We start from the raw sequence: 19,624 nt of genomic DNA on the forward strand, positions 1-19,624 counted from the left end.
ATTCCTGCTTCCCTAACCTTGTTCAGGTACCGCTCATTCATTGCTTTGGCTATCAGCTTTATTTCGCAGCGCTGATCTGCATCCCTCTTCCTCTCGTTCAACTTCTCTGCCAGCGTCTCCAGTTCTGTAAGAGCCATCTGTAGAGGTAACCTGTCAGGATGTCCTTTATTAGTATTCTTCAACATATCCTGAGGGGAAATGATAAAACAAAACAAAAATCAGATTTAATTTCCAACTCAAGTTCAAAAGATTACAAAGTGTAAAGTCATTACTATCTGACTACTACTAAAGAAAAAAAGCCAATGAACAATTAATGAATATTCAGACAGCACACTGCTTACTTTCCTAAATATCTTAATAGTTCTTAAAAAAGGTACTGGGGGGGCTCTCATGCAGCTTATTTACTGGGTGAAAGTAAAGAGAAGGAACTTGAAAATAAATGTAAAGACTGACATTGTAAAAATAAAAAGATACACATAATATTGAACATAATTTGAAAATCAGTATTATAATATAATATGTAGGTGTCTGTAAACAGTGATTTAAAATTAAGCTTTCCTGATACCTCCTGCCATAATAATATTCTATCTTTGTTATTATTATTCACTGAAATACTGACAGCATGCTCATCCCAAAGTAGTAGACATTACCTCATGGAAGTCACAACAGCATCTCAAAGTCTTTCCCTTTTGTAAGCATAATTTGAAATGTATTTTTTATCCTTTCCCACAACACTAAAAAATCCCTACAGCATCCTGCTGAAATAAACTCCATCCTTCAAAATCTCTTGCCATGGCTTCCTATCCACATGCTCCTTGCACAACTACCTCTGCTCCTGCTCTCACAGTAATTCCCAGACACGTATCCCAAAGTCTGTCCTCTGTGGCACCTGCAAAACACAGTTCACTCACAGCTCTCATGAGGATACACCTGCCATGGTCTGGAAGAAGTTACAAACACTTTAAGTTGGTCTGGAGTAGGTCTATACTGTGCTCTTCCTGCAGCTGAACTGCCTGTTCAGGTGAGACTCGAGGACTCGGTGTTAAATCCTCAGTTTCCATGGGAAGGAGAACAAGATGCTGCAGGTCAGAAGGAAGCTGCACCACACTCCAGCAGGTCCTGTGGGCCACGCAGTCAGGGAGAGGGTGTACTTCTGTTCTACATCTCACACATATTCTGAACTATTCAAAGCATGAATTATGTCCTCGTGTATTTTTCAACAGAAAATAATGCCACAAAGTTTCTAGGAGTGTTTTGAAGTACTAGGTAGTGAACAGATAGGAAGAAGTAGCACATTTAAACTACAGCTTTACTGCAAAGCAACTTACAAACTAAAACTAACCTAACAAGTAATCTAGAGTAAATATAGTTTACTAAGATTTTCCTGCCATGTATTCCTGCCATGTATTTACTTCCTGTCCCTGCAATCAGATTGCAAGATCAGTATGTTATGATGCATTGTAATTTTTTAATTCCCCATGTTCCAGTGGCTACATCCACTGCAGCATGCTCCTACAGCAGAAGACATCTACTACATAACCCCACAAGCAACCCACATGAGAATGAAACAAGAGCATGCCTGGGTAAACATTCTTTACCTGCAACAGTAGAATGAACTGTGGAAAGCGCTGGATAGGTTTCATCATTAAGCCATACAGAGTGATTCGATCAGGGCTCGACTCCTGGCACTGCTGCAAAGCAAGAAAGCCACACTGCTTACTACTGTGAGCACATTCCCTTCAGTTACAGAATGAAAACATTTCCTAAAAATTCTTCTGCATAATTTACATTAATTCTAACAGTAGTACTGTAAAGATTCCATTTACTATAAAGGATTCATTTAAAAATACTAAATCTTTTTTTTTAAAAGGCACTATTAGATGATGGCATGTCACTGAACTGAAAACTTCTTGTTAAATAAATACAGCTGGGATAAAGCAGCACCAGCAATGCAGCACCTATGTATATGCACTGCTACAGCACAGTCATGCTTTAACACAAGCAGTGCACTGAAATGTCTGCTTAACTTCAAGCACAAGTGCCTTAAATTTGAAGAGTGTAAGTTATCTGTTGATTTATAGACTGTAATTTACTATTGCTGCTCTGTTTCTTGGGGCTAAGAGACTATAAATCCCTAATTGCTCATGTGTTTTAAGAGGAAATCTAAGGAAAACATCATAATCTCAGCACTGTGCAAGCAAAAAGAGATTTTCAGTTTCTTTAATGAAGGAAAGTAAGGAAAAAAGATCATTGATTTATGTTTGGAAAGAAAAACACAAGAATCCATTATTTTGGTTATCAGGACTGGCAGCTAAAACCAGACAAACTTCATTTGCACATGCAGAAAAGCCTTGTTTGTATAAGACATTTCAACATTTGGAAATACTTTCGCCAGAATCACAGCTGACCCAAAATAGGGAGAGTAAATACTCAGTACTAAAACCAAAGTAAATCCAAACAATATTAAACTGGTGCCCTGTTTAAATTGCCACTTGTTGCTACAACTATCAGCTTCACAACGATTTGTTTCCATGCTTATCTCCACAAATATTTTTTTTCCCAAATAGCAGTAGTGAAGATTCTGGGGTTTGCTGCTGGTGGGTGAACAGAAAAGGAAGGTACAGAAACATTTTCTGTCCTGTTTGGCTGCAAGCCACAGTTCTGAGCAGCACCAGTGCTGGCACCAACAACCAGTGATGAGAGGTCTAAGTTAGGTCTCTGTTGGAACAACAGGCTTTTAACAGTGCCAGGTATGAAGGGACTATTTGCCCACTACAGTCTGATCTTCACAGGTCCTAAGCCTTCTAGAATAAAAACCTCTGTAGTGCTGGCCACACTCCAAAAGGTTGTTAGTTAATTTTAAGATCTGAAGACAAATCGGGAATCAGCCCCTCTGCCACCCCTCTCTAGGCAACCTAAGAGCTTCACTATTTAGTTTGCCTGGGGCACCCAATTTCAGTGTTTGGTGGACTGCTGCAGCAGACCTGACAGGGTGACAGCTCTGAGAAGCACAGCTCAATCCAGGACTCTCAGGGAATGGGACAAGCAGAACTTTTGGGCTCTCAGCAGTGTCACAGCCAGCCTAAAAGCCTTGCAATGGATTTTGTCTACCCCCTGTAAGGTATCACCCCTAGGAATTCACAGCATTCCTATTGCACGTGCCAGACTCTCCATGCACATCATTAGAAGCATCATATTCATCAGAGCAGTATGCAGTCTGCACAAAAATTTTCAATTTCAACTACAAATTTGAAACATGATTTTCCAAATACTAGGAAGTTGCTGTAGAATGGAATTCTAGTTACACTACTCTGCACAAAACAATAAAGAAGTTGGAAGTAAAATAAATCCCAAATAAGAAGGCACTTCTGATGGAAAAGAATTATTTGAAGCTCACCTGATATGAAGGAATCCCAATGTTTTGCCAAGTATAGTTATGCAAAACACTAAAACTGATCTGTACAACAAAAACTACTGTGCATTTCAAAATACATCCTAGATCTAACATCACATTATTATTCAAAAATACAGTAGTGGAGTTCCCTGGGGATTTTCTGTGCCAAACTCATGAAATGTAAAGCACAGATCCATAAAAACAGTCACATAATATATAGTAGCAGCAGTCAAATTTCCTCCTAATTTATAATTTATACTGTTTTATTTATATCATATGAGCAGCTGTTTTAAGACTGAACAAACTCACCTTTAAGAAGTCTAAAAAGGCAGGTTTGGTGGCACATGTTTTCTTGAGAATCCCCACTGCTGTGCTGAAGTTATTTACATATTCACTGTATGCATCCAATACCATAGATTTAGAAAACTGAAAAGATAAAAAGGTAAGCTTTAACTGTAAATACAAAAGATCCCAGAAAGTATAATTACCTAGGCCTCTGACCATTAAGGGCTCTCCTTGCTCAGAGTCAAGGGCTTTGCTTGGCCTAATGCTGGATCTAGAGAAATACTGGTGATACTCAACCTTTCTGTAAAGAATAGGTTGGAAACCTAAAGATGTAATTACACCCTGTGTGATTTACAAAATATAAATTTGCAGAAAGAGCTTCATCTTGGCTATAACACTACAACAGAGCCTGAAGACTATGGACAATCAAAGGGCATCCACTGAGATTCAAAGTGGCTTCTGGGATTCCCCTGAACATCTCCCTGCTGTCTACCTTCCAGATTTGGTGAATGAGCAAAGCCTCTGGGCCTTCATGCCCCATTTTCATCTGCTAAGGGTTTACCAAGAAAGCAGACTGCGTGGCCTGCAAACAGCCATGTGAAGGGTAAAGTCATGGCCTATTGCTGCCCTAGTAATTTTATCCTCTCTTCTGTAGAGCTGATTTCATTAATACTATCTAACTTGCTTCAGTCAAAACAAGACAGATCTGCTTTAAACAGCATATCTTTAATAATCACTTAATTTTGACTGAAATAGGGTCAGAGCACTCTGAGACATAGATCCCAGATCTCTTATGGCAGGTGTGAAAAGGTGGCAATTTCCAGCAGCTGAGCGGCAACAAAACAAAGCACTCCAACCAGCAGGGTAAGCAGCCTCTTCTGTCCACACGCTTATGGTGGGAACCATGTCTGTCTATCAACCAAGGCTACTTCTTCTTTACTCCAATTTAAAGCAGTGGCTGGGTCAATCCCTTATTGGATGGGCTTCCAGTGAGAGTCGGATAGCGTTTTACAAATACTCTTTACCTGTGCCCCAGGCTTAGTTAAAACCCAGGAATTCAGGACATCACTTACTGTGGTTTTTCCACTCCCAACAAGCATACTATGTATGACTTCCTACTTTTTAAGAGTTGCTGATCCTCAATCTCATCTTAATTCTGGTGGGTTTGTGAACCTCTTTCTTCTTCTCAGAAAAATAAAATGTTTACTTAAATGTCTGAAAGCTTGATCAGAGCCTGAAAGATTTGCCCACAATTCTTTCACATCTGCCAACCAAGCCAAAGACATGTGTTGGTGTCAGTTTCCTTACCAGGATGACACATACATTCTCTGACAGTTGCCACGGGCATTGCAGAATATGGGAATAAAGAGCCCAAGTTAGACTGAAAGATATGGAGATGGAACAACAAGCCTAAAATAAAAACAGATTATCTGTTCAGATGCATTTGCTTACTGAAGCAACAAAGACATCACCAATCATTTCAACAGAGTCCCACTCAGATACGCGACTCGCCAGTGCAATCTGGAACATCGAATGGCACTGAAGAATTTCCTTAATTCGATAAAAGACCATTTTGAGTTTTCTTTCACTCAATAATTTTGGTTCCATTTCTGAAAGTGGCTTCTCATATTGCTGTGTGGAAAAAAAACAACAAACAAACAAACAAAAAAAACCAAACAAAACCAAAAACCAGTCAAACAAATAGATTTAAACAAACATTTCTTTTGCAAGCAGAAAAAAAAACTTTCATAACAGCGTACACACACAAAACCTCTAATCATTTGGCATGAAGCATCTAGCAAAATCTATGTGAATCGTACTACCGATTCTTTAAGGATTTGATTATTTTTCAAATTCCCTAATTATAAAAAGCAAAAGATATTAAGGTACCTCCAGTATTCTTTTGAGAGCATCCACATAATTCTTCTCACTGTCAACTACAGAGCCCAAAATATACCTTCTCACAACCTGTTGAAGAAACAAAGTTTTGTCTGAAGCTCTAATCAAGTAACATTTTCATCATAGTTGGGATGATAAAATTCTCACATGAATAAAACACAACACCCACAAAGCCATTTCAATATGGAACTGCAATAAAATGATACTGTACCTCTTCAAATTAATTAGATTTACTACTACTCTAAAATGACTCATTTCTTTTAAGAATAAAACCAGTTATTACAATCTTTATTGATTGTTACAACTCCAAGCTTTACTCTTGAAACTTGTCTTTTAATTGTAGATGTATAAATTTAGGCATTAATGTAAATAATAACAGGCAAAAGATGATGTTGGCAGCTTTGGTGAATTGCTGCAACTAAACAGGTAACCACTTTGCAAAATCAGTCTGAGATTATAAAACATATTAAAAAAAAAAATTAAATTTATTAGGACTAACGTGAAGGACTAACAAGCAAACATTAATCACCATTTTAAGGTAAGGCCATGTAAAGTGTACCACTGAGAAACTATCTAAGTCAGCATTCTTTTTTTGGGCATTACCATGCATATGGGAAAACCTCGTCTCATCTATATTCATACTCACTGACAGAGTTGCAAGAGCTTCAGGCAGTGCTACTACATTCCATGTTTATAAACTACAGGCTATTTATCACACTTCCTTCTACAACTCCTGCTTCTGCATTTCAGCTGAAAAGCCCTTTGTGTGCATGTGCAGGTGGTGTTACAGAAAGGACTGGGGGACCAATCTGGTTTTAAAATTTAAACTTCTTAGTAATGATTAGATTTCTTGCTGGTTTTAAGGATTCATTCAAATCCATCTCCTAATCCAGCTCATCCCAGGGCTTTCAAAAGCAGGACTCTGAGGGAGCAGACAGCATAAGGGGATGATCAAGCCACTCCCCACAGCTAGAGGGGAAGGCAAAACTGCTTCTTTTGCTATTTTAAGCTAGCCCAAGTGACCATGGAACTCAAATCTCAGACTTGCTTCTCTCTGTTCCTGATCCTCACGGCCTCCTGCCTCCTCTGCCATGGCTGCCTCTAATTCTCCACACTTGTATTTGGCATTACTAAGTTAAATGCAGGTTATGCAAGGATTTTCTTTCAAGTACCGGCATTTCAAAGGAAAACTTCAAAATTGTCTGAGGCCTTGCTTAAAGACACATATGATAAAATTAGTTTGGTCTAATTTGTGTTTAGAATGGATTTAGCAGTGTCATATTTGGTATACTGTGTCAGCTGCTCTGGTAGAGGATACTAACTGTGCTTTTAGTCACAGTTCATTCTTCTGAAAATAATAAACATCTGTAGGAAATTTTTTTTTCAGGCTCTATAATACGCAACAATAGACCAATGCCTACAGGTTTTTGCAATAGATAAGCACAACTTACAAGAGGCTTTCGTGCAAGTCTTAGATTTGTGTTCACATTTTTATTAGTAGTAGTAGCGTACAACCATAAACAACTTATCCTAAGAATTCATGTCCCAGATTAAACCAGAGCAAAAGCCGTCAGGACTGAGCTCCACGGCATTTAAACAGGCACCACGTTTCAAACCAAAGCTCTCGTGCCACCTGCCGTTCAAGAGCAGCACATTCACCGGCCCGCTGCCGCGCAGCGCCGGCCGGGCTGGAAGGCGCTCTGGCCCTCACCCTCTCCAGCGGGGCTGCCCGGAGCTCCTGAGCAGCCTGCCAGCCCCCGGCCTCTGCTGTGGCTCAGGGTTACTCCGTCCCAGAGCCGGGACAAACTCGGGCCTCCGCTGAGCTGCTCGAGTTTGTGTCAACCTCAGCCCACCAAAGCCACGCTGACCAGCAGCCCCACCCTCCCACACACGGCCTGCTGCACCCCTCCTTTTTGGTTTCACCTCTAGGTTTCACTTCCAAAAGTGCACTGATTGCAGCTGGTATCTAAGTCATGAATAAAGCCATTGAACACCACTCCTGAGGGATCCCACTCACACTGGCCACCTGCTCGACTTCGTATCACAGACCTTCTGAGCACAGTGTCCTCACTTGTTTTCCACCCACCATCTAGACCCACCCACACAGATTAGTTCTCACCTATATGGCTACAGGGGTACTTCTGGAGACTGCTGAAAGCTGGCTAAAGCAGAGGTGAATGACATCCTCTGCTCTCCTCTGCCCACCAGCCAGTCAGCTCAAAGGGACTCAAACCAGTCAGGCACAAATGGACACTGGTTCATCTGTGCTGACTCCTCCCAATCACTCTTCTGTTCTTCCAAACACAGAAACAGCTCCAGGAGCTACCTGACTTTCACAGAGACTGATGTGACGCCACCCTGAAATCTCCTTGCTCTTCTCAAGGATGATAGTGTGACATTTATTTTTTTCTAGTCTTCTGGTCACTGTGATCTTGGATGACAGAGAGAGGTCTTACTCTCAGCAGCCTCAGATCCATCCCATCTGGTGCCACAGACACATGTCTTAACTGGCCTGGGAACTCCGTGACTGCAGGTAATGCTTCACTCCAGCAGGACCTGCCTCCAGGCTCAGGGACTTCAGAGGCCCAAGGGCAAACCTCACCAGTAAAAGCTGAGGCAAAAGTGGCACCAAGTACCACAGCCTTTTCACTGCCCTTTGTCACTGCCTCATCAAGCAGCAGACCCCTATTTTTCTTAGCCTTCCTTTTGCTGCTAATGAACATATAAAGAGACCTTTCGTTGTTGCTCTTCACACCTCGCTAGATCCAGCTGAGTTTTGGTTTTCCTAACTCCATTCCCTCCCACTTGACCAGCAACTTCTGGGTAGATAAACAACATGCATTATGACCCATATAATAGTTACTAGTTTGTTCCAAAGTAAGAGCATTCTAGTCTTCCAAAAGAGAGTACTTTTGTTTTTAATTACCTACAGGAAAAAAAAGAAAAAATAAAAAAAAGAAAAAATAAAAAAAAAAAAAAAGTGAAATTCTCAAACCCCTATTTGGAATGAAGGAAAAGATGACATTCAGATTGATGCTGAGATCTCACACTATAATGAAATCTTATAGTAACCTAACACAATTTGCTAGTTGCATTGTTACAAGATTAGCCCTTCACTGTGCTATAACACATTAGAAAAATAAACCTCACCAAGTAAACCAAAAAACTTACACCATTCTCTTCAACTGCCCCAATTTTTTTCTCATTTTTAGAAGGTACTGACCAACTCAGGACCTGACACGAAGCAGCTAAACAAGCTAAAAACTCTCATATTATTTCTCATAACAATACAGTAACATGAACCCACAGGATTTATTTTCAGCCAAAGTTTCTAACTGATGCTGATTTCAGTAGTTTTTGAAGTTGTTTCCACAGCAACTACAAAGTTTGAGGTGAGAACAGCAAAACAGACTCTTCTGTAAACTTGACTTTATTGGTTTTTTCTTAATCAGAAGAAACCTTGAGATTCAGGAAGCATACAGGATATTGTCTATACTTACAAAGTATAAATACAGGAGCAATATCTTCCTACTCAATAAAAATGTTTAAACTCTTTACTTCTTCACCTCAAAACTATCACATTTAGTTCAAGGGTTCAGGTACTAAAATAATTACTCTAGATCATTTTATAATGCAAACCAGCATTTTTCACCTCCGTCTGAAATCAGGGCTAATGCAACTATATGCACACAAACAAATTTTCAAAAATGTACTTATTCAGCTCTGAATTTTATGTCCATTTTTTTTTTTTTTAACACCAATACGTTTGAAGAGCACAGCACCTGGGAACCATTGGTGTAAAGCATAAAAGGAAGAAAAAGAGGTAGAAGATGATAGTTCCAAAAGCCTACTACCTGCTGCTGTGATAATCCTTCAGGCATAGGAGTCATTATTGCTTCTGTATGCATACAGTCCACATCAATAAATAATTTTAGTTCTTCTTCTTCCAGACATGATCTATGATCTACAGATAATTGAAAAACCAAAATGTCAACTGTTACAGCATGTAGATTAAAAGAAAAAAAAAAAAAAGAAAACCTCATCCAAGCACAGTAATTACACAGCAGTCTTATTTTCACTTACCAAACAAAAGAAATTTCCCAGCACTTCTGAATCGCACTTCTGAATCACCTGTGAAATCATGTAACTACAAGCACTGATAGGTGCATCTTGCAAAGGTATCTCAAAATCCTAAAATCCACACAGCAGCACACAGCCTATGCAACTTTTACTCAACCTCTACTCCCTCTTCGCAGCCAGAAGAACAGGGCTGTCTAGAGTGCAGGACACAACAGCTAGGCTTAAAACATTGCAGGCTTCAGGGACATCAGTTTTTAAATAAATGACCTTTGGGAAAAAATTAAACATGCCCATAATATGATCCGGCTTTAAAAATTCCATACACCTTTCCACAAATGAACTAAAATAAACAGCCACATGTACCACAAAGTTGGTTTTCGTCAGGAATTAAAGGGATTCTGTATTGTTCCTCATGTACTACTACTGTGCAAAAAGCACCATCAAAATCCAGTGATAGGTGGCAGTATGCAGCCAGCCAAACAAGTAGATGCAACAAGGAAGAGATAAGGAAAGAACAGCATGAGAAACTGTCTTAGAACAAAAAAGGAAAGAGAGGGAAACATCTGTTGGCTGGGAGGAATTTATGGATTTATTCGACAAATTTGTCACCAACTCCCTGCTGATCTGGTAAGTGGTTAAGGGATTAAACTATCCACAGATATCCTGTGGCTGCTATCTAACCCCTAGAAATGTAAGGAGGAATGCCAGGCCCACTGCTACGTTGCCCTGCTGAAGCAGATCGTTCTCTCCTGTGCAACAGCAAGAAGTTGAGGATACAATTTTGATCCCTACAGTCAGTACTAATAACTTTCTATTTTCTACCTGTGAACTAAGTAAGTTCAGAAGCAGTTAGAGGCCATGGCAGGGGATGTAAAATAGTCCTTACAGATAGGATGCAGCTTGATGTTAGCTCAGTCACTAAAAACGTCTCTTTCCAGTTGTAGGATTTTAGCTTCCTAAAATTGTAGTTTTATAAGCTCTGAAGTTACAACCATCCAATTAGCTGGACAGAAACTTGAGAAGAAAGACGTACTACCTCTCAGACTTACCCTGAAGAAGAAATAAGTTTGTGTTCAGTTACTACACCATCTCTTGCAAAAATATACTTTGGACTGCTGCTGCTAGGGGGCTGATATTTGTACTTAACTAGAGAAAGAACACAATTACTTTTAGCTTTTTGATCGCAGACTTTTTATTTTCCCAATCCAAACTCAGTTTCCATAAAAAATCACCAGACTGTGTTAAAGCAGAATAGTCTTTGCTCCTACCTGCACTAGAAAGGGTTTGTTATCCCTTGGCCACGACAAACTTTTAAAAGAGTGAACTATCACACCACTGAAAATTACATCGTAACAGCAGACTTGCTTATCATTCAGGAGTTACTACATGGAGGGAACTGGACAGACTTAATACCTTAACATAATTTCCATGCTCCCATATACCAACACCTAAAGAGCATCCACGGCACCATTTCATGTTGTTGTTGTTGTTTTTAAGTGGACCATTCTCTGTGGTCTTCAGGTTTCACAGGTCACTGAGGTTCTTGCCCCAAACCTAAAACTAGTCATAGAATCAAAGAATGTTTGGGCTGGAAGTGACCTCCAAAGGTCATCTAGTCCAACCCCACTGCTATAAGCAGGGACATCTCCAATCAGATCACACCACTCAGAGCCTCATCAAGCCTGACCTTGAATGTCCCCAGGGATGGGGCCTCCACCACCTCTCTGGGCAACCTATTCCAGTGGTCTATCACCCTCATGTTGAAGAACATTTTTCCTAATGTCTACCCTTTTCTAGCTTAAAGCCATTACCCCTTGGTCCAGGATACTCAGGATACATCGACCACACTGCCACCTGAACTGAATTGTACCATACTTTATTGATATCAAGCTGATTCCATGCACGCAGGACTCAGCTCTCAGTACAAAAACCTCCTTTCTCAGAAAGGACAAGAGAGTAGCAAACCATAGTATAGGCATATACCTTGAGAATTAAAAGGTTTTGTTCTAATGAAAGAACGACCCTTTTTCACAGCTGCTTTTGTCTTTTCAAGCCCATCTTTGGTACCTTCTCTTGCAGCTCTCATAAGCTTTTGCATCTGTAAGATAAAAAATACAGTCTACATGTTCAGTGAATAATAGGAACATGTTTGAGCAGAAACCATGCAGAATACTTTTGAGCAAATTATCTTCAAAAAGGACACTGTCAATTAGTTTAGGCTATAAATATAGTCCAAAGTCAAAGAAATATATAGTAAGTACACAGATCCATCACAGCTCAGATCAGAGCATGTATATTTTTTCTTAATGAATTCAAAACTGGAGAAATGGACTTACTTTGTGGCAATATTGTATGCAAGCCTAAAATAGCAGAAATGCTAAGAATCCTTTCTGCATCAAACATCTGAACTCAAAATAGTCTCAAATGCTCAGCTTTATGTGATATAACAAGCAGGTAATTAATGGCAAGAGTTCTTGTCCATCTTCCAGTGTCCCACTAACTCTGCCAAATTATTTCCGGCCTAAAGATAATCCCCTAGACACAGTTCTGTATTAAATGTGTACTTACATAAACACTGTTTTGTAGAAAATATTGCAGTAATAATTTCATTAATTGAAGAAATAAATTAATTAAGAATTGCATAATTTTACAGTATACCACTACAACAACAACAAAAAAAAGTCATGAAGAAAAATAGAAAACAAGGGTTGTTTTGCTAGGAAATGTTTATTTAAAAAGCTGTTTTGTACTTCGCTTTCCCAAAATGCCACCACAGCAAAAAATCCCCACTACTGTCAGAGCTGTGCCGATATCATCAGAGACATCAGAACACAAACAAAGCTGTCTTGCTGCCATCAGACAGCTTCTTGCTTGGAGCCGAAGTGTTTAGCAAAAATCCAACCTTTTCATACTGGCTCCATTTAGGATGGAGAGCAGGTAGATTCCCGCTCCCACAGTTTGAGCCCATGTGGCTGGAAAGCCAGGGTCAGGCTAGCCCCAGGGAGCTCACCCAGGTTTCAGAGGCACCAGGGCTGTATGCCCGGCTCACACGCTGGGATAAGGGCACCAGGGAAGGACAATGCCCTTTCGCACCTTCTGAAACTGCTACCATTAAAAATAAGCAGGAGAAAAGGTCCTTGACAAAGTATTTTTAGGATAAACTGCATAATAATACAAATTATTGTCAGCTTTTTCAAGTTACTATCAAAAAAGACAACCTTGTCTGTGTTGGAAAAACAAACATTTAAACGTAGCTAGTTACAAAAATCAACTACACTACCTTCAGCTCATGTTTTTGCTTTAGTTGCTGAATCTCTACTGCTCCCACAGTGTTTGCCATCAAATCTTTCATCTTTTTTTCATAATGGTCCTTTAAACGCGTTAGGTCATGAGAAAGCTACAGTGCATAAAAAGACACAATCTTTTCACAAAGCCTGCAGTGCAAACTCCACGCTAAAAGCACGCGCGTACGCCAGGCGTGTTGCCCTGTCTACAGCTGAGGGGAAATGAGCACCTGGGGAAGCTCCAACCTGACAAATGGACCATGGCTCCAGTGCATCGCTGAACTTCCTGAAACTCAGCCAGGTGCCTTATGTAAAGAGAGGGGCACAGTCACTTCAGCTAAGCTAAGTGTGTGTTAATTGCATTGTGCACATTTCTTATAAACCATATGGAGACAATGAATCAGCTTTCACCATAAGCATCACTCGTTGGGGCACAAACCTTAGCAAGTGTCTTTCTGATTATCCTTCAAAACAATGAATTGGAAGAATTCTAAAAGGCTGAAGAACCTGTGAAGGTTGCTGGCCCCTGAGAAAATGGAGATCAACAGCAGCAGTGAGCTGCGTAAGGAGACACTAACAGGGGAGGATGCACAGTCTCGCAACTTCCACGTGCATCTACCACAGCCTCATTATATGACCATGGGTGCAACTATCTCATACATGAATTGTCATTTGCAAGGAAAGGAAACTATCACAGAGAAATGCTCTGGAAAACTAATTAGCATTTGTTAAACATTTTGAGAAGGCCAGATAAAGTAGGTTAAAATGTAACCACAAAAATAAATAAATAAATAGATTTGGTGCATCCTGTAATAAAACTCCAACAGGAAAACCCTCAGAGGAAAGGTATAAAGTGAAGTGGTTTCTACCTCTATTGCAGTGTCAGTGCAGGAAAGGTTGAGTTTTTAGTTTGTTTTGGTTGGATGGTTGAGGTTCTTTTGTTTTGGGTTGGGGGTCTTGGGTTTGTTTGTTGGGGTTGTGGGGTTATTTTTGTGTTGTTGGGTTTTTATTATTATTATTTTATTTTAGCAATCCTAAAGTTTCTGTCTTTCCACATTCTCCATCAAACCCCTTCTCTGGTTTCCCAACTTCAACTTCCAGTAACCCATCCAAATGCAGCAGGCTCTTTGACTTCTCCACCCCCAACTACTGTGTTCCTAGGCTCCTCATCCCCATCCTCGCAAGGCATTCCTCAAAACCTTTTGTCCCAGGCCTAGAAAAGCCAGCTGCAGGGCAGTACCCCACAGCACACCTCTCTCCTCCCACTTCTTAGTTTCTTGCTCAGACACTGTGTCCTGATTCTGGCACCATCACTGTCAACCCTTCTGCCAATGGTTTTCCGTGACAGATCATAAGTATACTTATATGTAGTGTTTAAAAAATGGCTTTAAACCTTGGTTTGCTCACATGTGTGAATAGATTCCTATGACTATGGTCAAAGCTGAAGCTACATAAAGGAAAAGGTTAAAACAACCCCACCAAAACACCACAAACCAGCAGCCACGTTAAAACTCTCACACATGCAGAGTTATGTCTTAGTCTCTTCCAAACGTGTTAAAGGAAAAAAATAAATAAGTTTCAAACTTGGTTTTCTTCAGTCTAACTTAAAAACTCCTCAGAAAAAAACAGCTCCAATAGTATAAATCTGAAACAAAACCAGAGGATAAGCACTCAGCTTACAAAGTGCTGATTTGGGTGGGCTCAAGTTATGCAGTTAATTGCTCGCTTCCCGATTCCGAAGAGCGGGCAGGAAGGACAGTGGTGGGGAGAGAGCAGATGATGTGTATGGGAGGGAAACAGACAGTGAGGCTTTTACTCCCATCAAGTGTAAGGACTCTGCAAAACAAAAATAAGGGTCCCATGGAGGAACACCCTGGCTGCTGCTACGGCTACACCCTTCAGCTGCAGGGTGCTGGGGCAGGTGTGAAGTGGCTCTCGGGTGTCTGTCCCCAGCCAGCACACGCGGCAGGGCCCTGAGGATTCTGCAGTGACTCCAGGCACTGAGCCCGGCCCTGCCTGTCCCCACTCTGCCCTGCACCCCTGTACTCACAGCGCTCAGAGCAGGGAACCAGCACCAGGAGCCTGCTCAGGTCCCAGAAAAGCCATTCCTCTGACAGGAGCAGAAGGAGAGGAGCAGAGGAAGTGAGAGCAGGAGAGGCCGGAGCTCTTCCTGATGTGCAGACATGCAGCAAGGGCAAGCACCCACACCACCAGCATCTTCCTGCCCCTCCCAGCACAGATGTAGCCAAAGATACTGGACCAGGGGTCTGTCACAGACAGATCATTTTAATCGTGCCACCTCTCTTCTCACCTTAATAAATGGTACAGACTTCTCTTTGATCACAAAAAACCTTTTCAGGATTTTTTTTGTTTATGCTCTGTCACCTTCAAACAATCAAAGTGACACAGATCTGAGACAGAAAGGCAGGGAACACTGGTGAACAGTTTCATGACTTTTCAGCATATGAAGGATCCCAAAACTTCAAGTCTTGTCAAGCTTACCTCTATTTGTTCTTGTCATTATCTTCCACACTCATTTACCTCTCAAACTAATCCATCGGCCTCAAAAGAAGAAAAGGTGTGGAACTACCCATAAACAAAAATAATCTCATTTTTAATTTCACTTTTATCCAGTTCGAGGTGTTTGGGGTTTTTTTTGGTTGGTTTTTTTTGTTTGTTTTGTTGGTTTGGAGTTGTTGGGGTGGGGTTTTTTTTTTTTTTCTTTTCTTTTTTTGTTTGTTTGTTTGTTTGTTTGTTTGTTTGTTTTTCTTTTTTTAAAGGCGCTTCTGTCTAAAATTTTATCTCTTTCTTTTCACTGTTACGTTTTGTTATGGACTGTCACTCCCACACTGATTCATGGCTTCTTTAAAAAGATGCTGTTGGTATTTGTAACTGGATTGAGAAGGGAAATACAGGTGAGAAAGGCAGGTGTTGTAAATCAGGATAACCTGAAGGACTGAGTAGCACTGTGGGATACATACATGTCTCTTGTGGTTGCCTTGCAAAAAGGAGCTGGGAATTCCATTTTTACACTCAGTATCACTTTGTTCTTCATAGCTTTCAAACTCACTTGAACTCCACTCATATTCCAGTGAGCTGTTTCCACCATCATCACCATTTTCAACATCATCATAAATAATTTTCTCTGCAAGAATTAAACCAAAATATAAAAGCTGCACTGAAATTTCTGTTTAAACACCAAAAAAACTTGTTCAGGATCTACCATAAAGAAGGATACTGACATCTGTACACACATTTTAAAATGTGATATAAATTCAATATTAAATAAACCCACAGCCAAAGCAGGTTGTCTTTGTTGAAACAGAATACCAAAAGAGGACAGTGTTACTGGTACACACCATGATACTTTTAAAAACATGCCCTACTCAAACTACACTCAAACTGCAGCTGTGAACACACATCTGCACTGAGAAGCTTGCCATTTGTCCCTAGGAACGATTTTATCATCAGCTCAAATGACAAATGCTACAATACTGCAAAAATCAAATGAAAATGTCAGTACTTCAGGCAGAACAGATTAGACTAAAGTAGGAAGAAACATGTTAAAATATGATAGGACTCCTCACTCTTGCAACTCCACTAGTCACTAGGAGTCTCCCTCACCTGGAGGTTACCTTGCCCATAATCTAGTCTAAGGGCTTGAAGTCTTCACCTTTTCAAGAAAGCTATACTGCAAAGGCTGACCAAAGTATCACCTGTGAAAGTGTCTTTCAGGTCTTTTTGTTGACACAGACGTCAAGTACGACAAACTGACTCAAAACCAAATGGAAAATTTTTAGAGCTAATTACTTATGGAGAAACAGTCATGCACTCTATATGCAGGATCATCTGTCATTAAAAGTAGAGAAGTGTGGACTTCTGCCAGGAATACCTATTGCCAGAGGTTATTATGCAGCATTTAAAACTGTCTCATTAAATTCAGTTGTGCTTTCATTTTAAGATTGAAGTTTTATGTAAATTAAGAAAAAAATACATACTCAAAAGAAAAGATGACATATTTTACACTTTTTTACTACTTTTTTACTTCTGTCTACATTCCTGGACTCAGTGATTTAAAAACTACATTTTAACTAGTAACATTACTTTAACATTAACTACGTTTTTTATAATTACACAGAAGGATCTCCTCTAATTTGGAAGAATCACATTTTAAGAAATAGGTTTTTTTTCCAAACCTCAATGCATGTCAATAATGTCCTTAAAATATACTTAACTCAAGAATACATTTTAGTGCTATTCTAGCACAACAAATAATTTAAGAGAATCACCATAGCAAGTCAGAGTAAGTCAAGACTTATATAAGTCAAACTTTTGCAATGCCAGCATTGGGGTGGGATTTACCCAGTGATTTGGTGGACGTATCTTGCCCAAGTGATAATGTAACTCTAATGCAGCTCTAACTGTAGTTTTTAGCATATCCCTGACAAAATATACAATTAATAAATACCAAGACTATGAGTGTACAAAGATGAAATTTCCCTCTGAAATATCCCTATTTCCCTACTGAAATTTCTCTATTTTCTCTGAATCTTTCCATGTCTTCAGGGACAAACAGAAAGCCAAAATTTTAATTAAAATTTCTGGGTTAAGCTGAAAATTGTGCATCTTGCAAGATGCTCAACAGAGCTTTGCTCCACATTCTACATGCCTTTCCAGCTCAGCCTCCTGGCCTTGGTGTACGTGTCTCCTGACTGAGCAGTGACACCACAAAGATGTCCCTGCCCAGAGCGGCACAGCCCACTGAAGGACCTTCCAGTAATAAAAGCCTTCAAGTCACAAATGTAACATAATAGTTTCAAATAATAAATTAAACATACCACCCTTTTAAACCACCCTTTTCCTACCGACCTTGCCATTTTAGGTCACCATAGCTACTACACCGAAGGCTACTTCTATAACATACTGAATGCTCAAGCATTTGGGACAGTATCTATAAAATTAGGCAGAATTCATCTTCTGAGAAGAGTGGTGTAGGAGACCTCAAGACAAAGTCTTTCAAGAGTTAGTTTAATTCTGAACTTTTAAATACTTACTGATTATTGACACAGTGTTAATTCCATTTACATGTATTTTAGGTACTTAATGAATGATTTATCAGTATACATGCACAAAGTTCCATATCACACTGTAATACAGCCCATGTTGAAAGTAAAGACCTCAAACCTGGTTCAGAGTCTGAATTTTCTCTTGGCACATCATCATAAGTTACTTCATCTGGATCTAGAAGCAAAACAGGAAGAAAAAAAAAAATCACAAATGAGAAACTCCCTAAAATTTGAATGGGACCAAACAGCCCCATTTAAGATGCATTTGGACAATGCTTTTATTAATATGCTTTAGCTTTTGGTCAGCCCTGAAGTGGTCAAGCAGTTCTATTATTGTAGGTCCCTTCCAACTGAAATATTCTAAAGAATTTTGATTATATTGTCATATATAAATACAATGGAGATATGACATTCTCCACTAGCATTTTGTTATAACTTGGTTCTGGAACTTACCTGAAAAAATACAATAAAAGTGAACATGGACATTGTTGTAAAGTATATATGTGCATACAGATACACAGTTACTGTTGACGACAAGTTAAAACTGATCCTCTATAGTTGCACTTCAGTGCTCACTGATACTTACTTTCCATCCATGCTGTATTTGCAGGATCTGCGACCCACTTGGCCAGAGCATCATCCTCTCTCTTGGCCTGGTTATCTTCACTTGAAAAAAAGGCCATAAAAATAAAGGCATTAAAACTACGTCATAATGTTTTTAAGTAACTGTGAAGACAAGATGAAGACAAGACAATAAATATCTTGCTGCCTCCCAGTTCACACTTCAAGGCTGCTGATTACTCAATAATGCTGCTTCAGTATGTAATTTAGAGACTAATAATCTATTCTATTTAACAGCCTGACAATTTTAGTCAGGAAATTGAAAACACTTCCCCTTCCAACCTCAAGAAATGTTTTGCTTTTGAGTTCTTCTACACGAACACAGAAAACTCTCTCTTAGAAAGCAGTGAAGTGTGAAGGTGCTCTTCCACTGCAAATAAAACTAAATACATTCTGGGCTACATCAGGAGCCATCAGGTTTGACAAAGGCTGTTATCCTCATCTGGCTGGTGCTGGTGAGGCTGAACCTGCAGCAACACATCCAGTTTTGGCTTCCCAGTGCTCCCTTTCTAAAGAGTTGTGGAGAAATTGAAGCTACCTCCAGAGAAGCTACCTCTAGTGAGATGTGGAGAAACTGAACTTGGGGACTAAAGCACGTAGTCTACAAGGACAGAGGTGGAAGACACGAAGCTTATTTAGTCTAGTGAAAAGGATGCTATGGGATGACCCAACAGCAGCTACAGCTATGCAAGGGAGTGACACAGGTGATGGAGTTGGTTTTCTTTTTGTTTGAGTTTGTTTTGGGACCTGACTTTTTTCAGTGCCAGATGATACAAGGGGCAATGGTCACCAACTCCATATTGGAAGATTTAGTTTGGACATTAGGCGGGGGGGGGGGCATGGGCTGGGGGAAGGAGGATAGGAACTTCACCAAAGGGCAGCACAGCAGGGAGACTTCACAGGAAAGCTGCAGCATCTCCATCCTTGGAGGTTTTCAAGGTTTAGCTACCAAGACCATGGCTGATCTAAGGGCATGTTTGCAGTAGTCCTGCTGA

General features: G+C 40.0%; 1 protein-coding gene across 1 annotated transcript in view; it reads right to left on the minus strand.

The window, feature by feature from the left end:
- Positions 1-19,624, minus strand: part of ARHGEF10 (Rho guanine nucleotide exchange factor (GEF) 10) — a gene marked incomplete at its 3' end in the record, with an annotated part of 59,830 nt that overhangs the window by 21,426 nt on the left and 18,780 nt on the right. The window contains exons 5-15 of the mRNA XM_008946853.1: positions 18,595-18,674; positions 18,127-18,183; positions 15,924-16,087; positions 12,939-13,055; positions 11,642-11,756; positions 9,433-9,542; positions 5,570-5,647; positions 5,132-5,311; positions 3,704-3,820; positions 1,599-1,691; positions 18-188 (exon numbers count right to left, since the gene is read on the minus strand). Coding sequence (XP_008945101.1) covers positions 18-188; positions 1,599-1,691; positions 3,704-3,820; positions 5,132-5,311; positions 5,570-5,647; positions 9,433-9,542; positions 11,642-11,756; positions 12,939-13,055; positions 15,924-16,087; positions 18,127-18,183; positions 18,595-18,674 — 1,282 coding nt within the window. The remainder of the gene's footprint in view (positions 1-17; positions 189-1,598; positions 1,692-3,703; positions 3,821-5,131; positions 5,312-5,569; positions 5,648-9,432; positions 9,543-11,641; positions 11,757-12,938; positions 13,056-15,923; positions 16,088-18,126; positions 18,184-18,594; positions 18,675-19,624) is intronic.

The sequence above is a fragment of the Merops nubicus genome, unplaced genomic scaffold (assembly GCF_000691845.1).
Source record: "Merops nubicus isolate BGI_N331 unplaced genomic scaffold, ASM69184v1 scaffold9359, whole genome shotgun sequence".
Classification (NCBI taxonomy): Eukaryota; Metazoa; Chordata; class Aves; order Coraciiformes; family Meropidae; genus Merops; species Merops nubicus.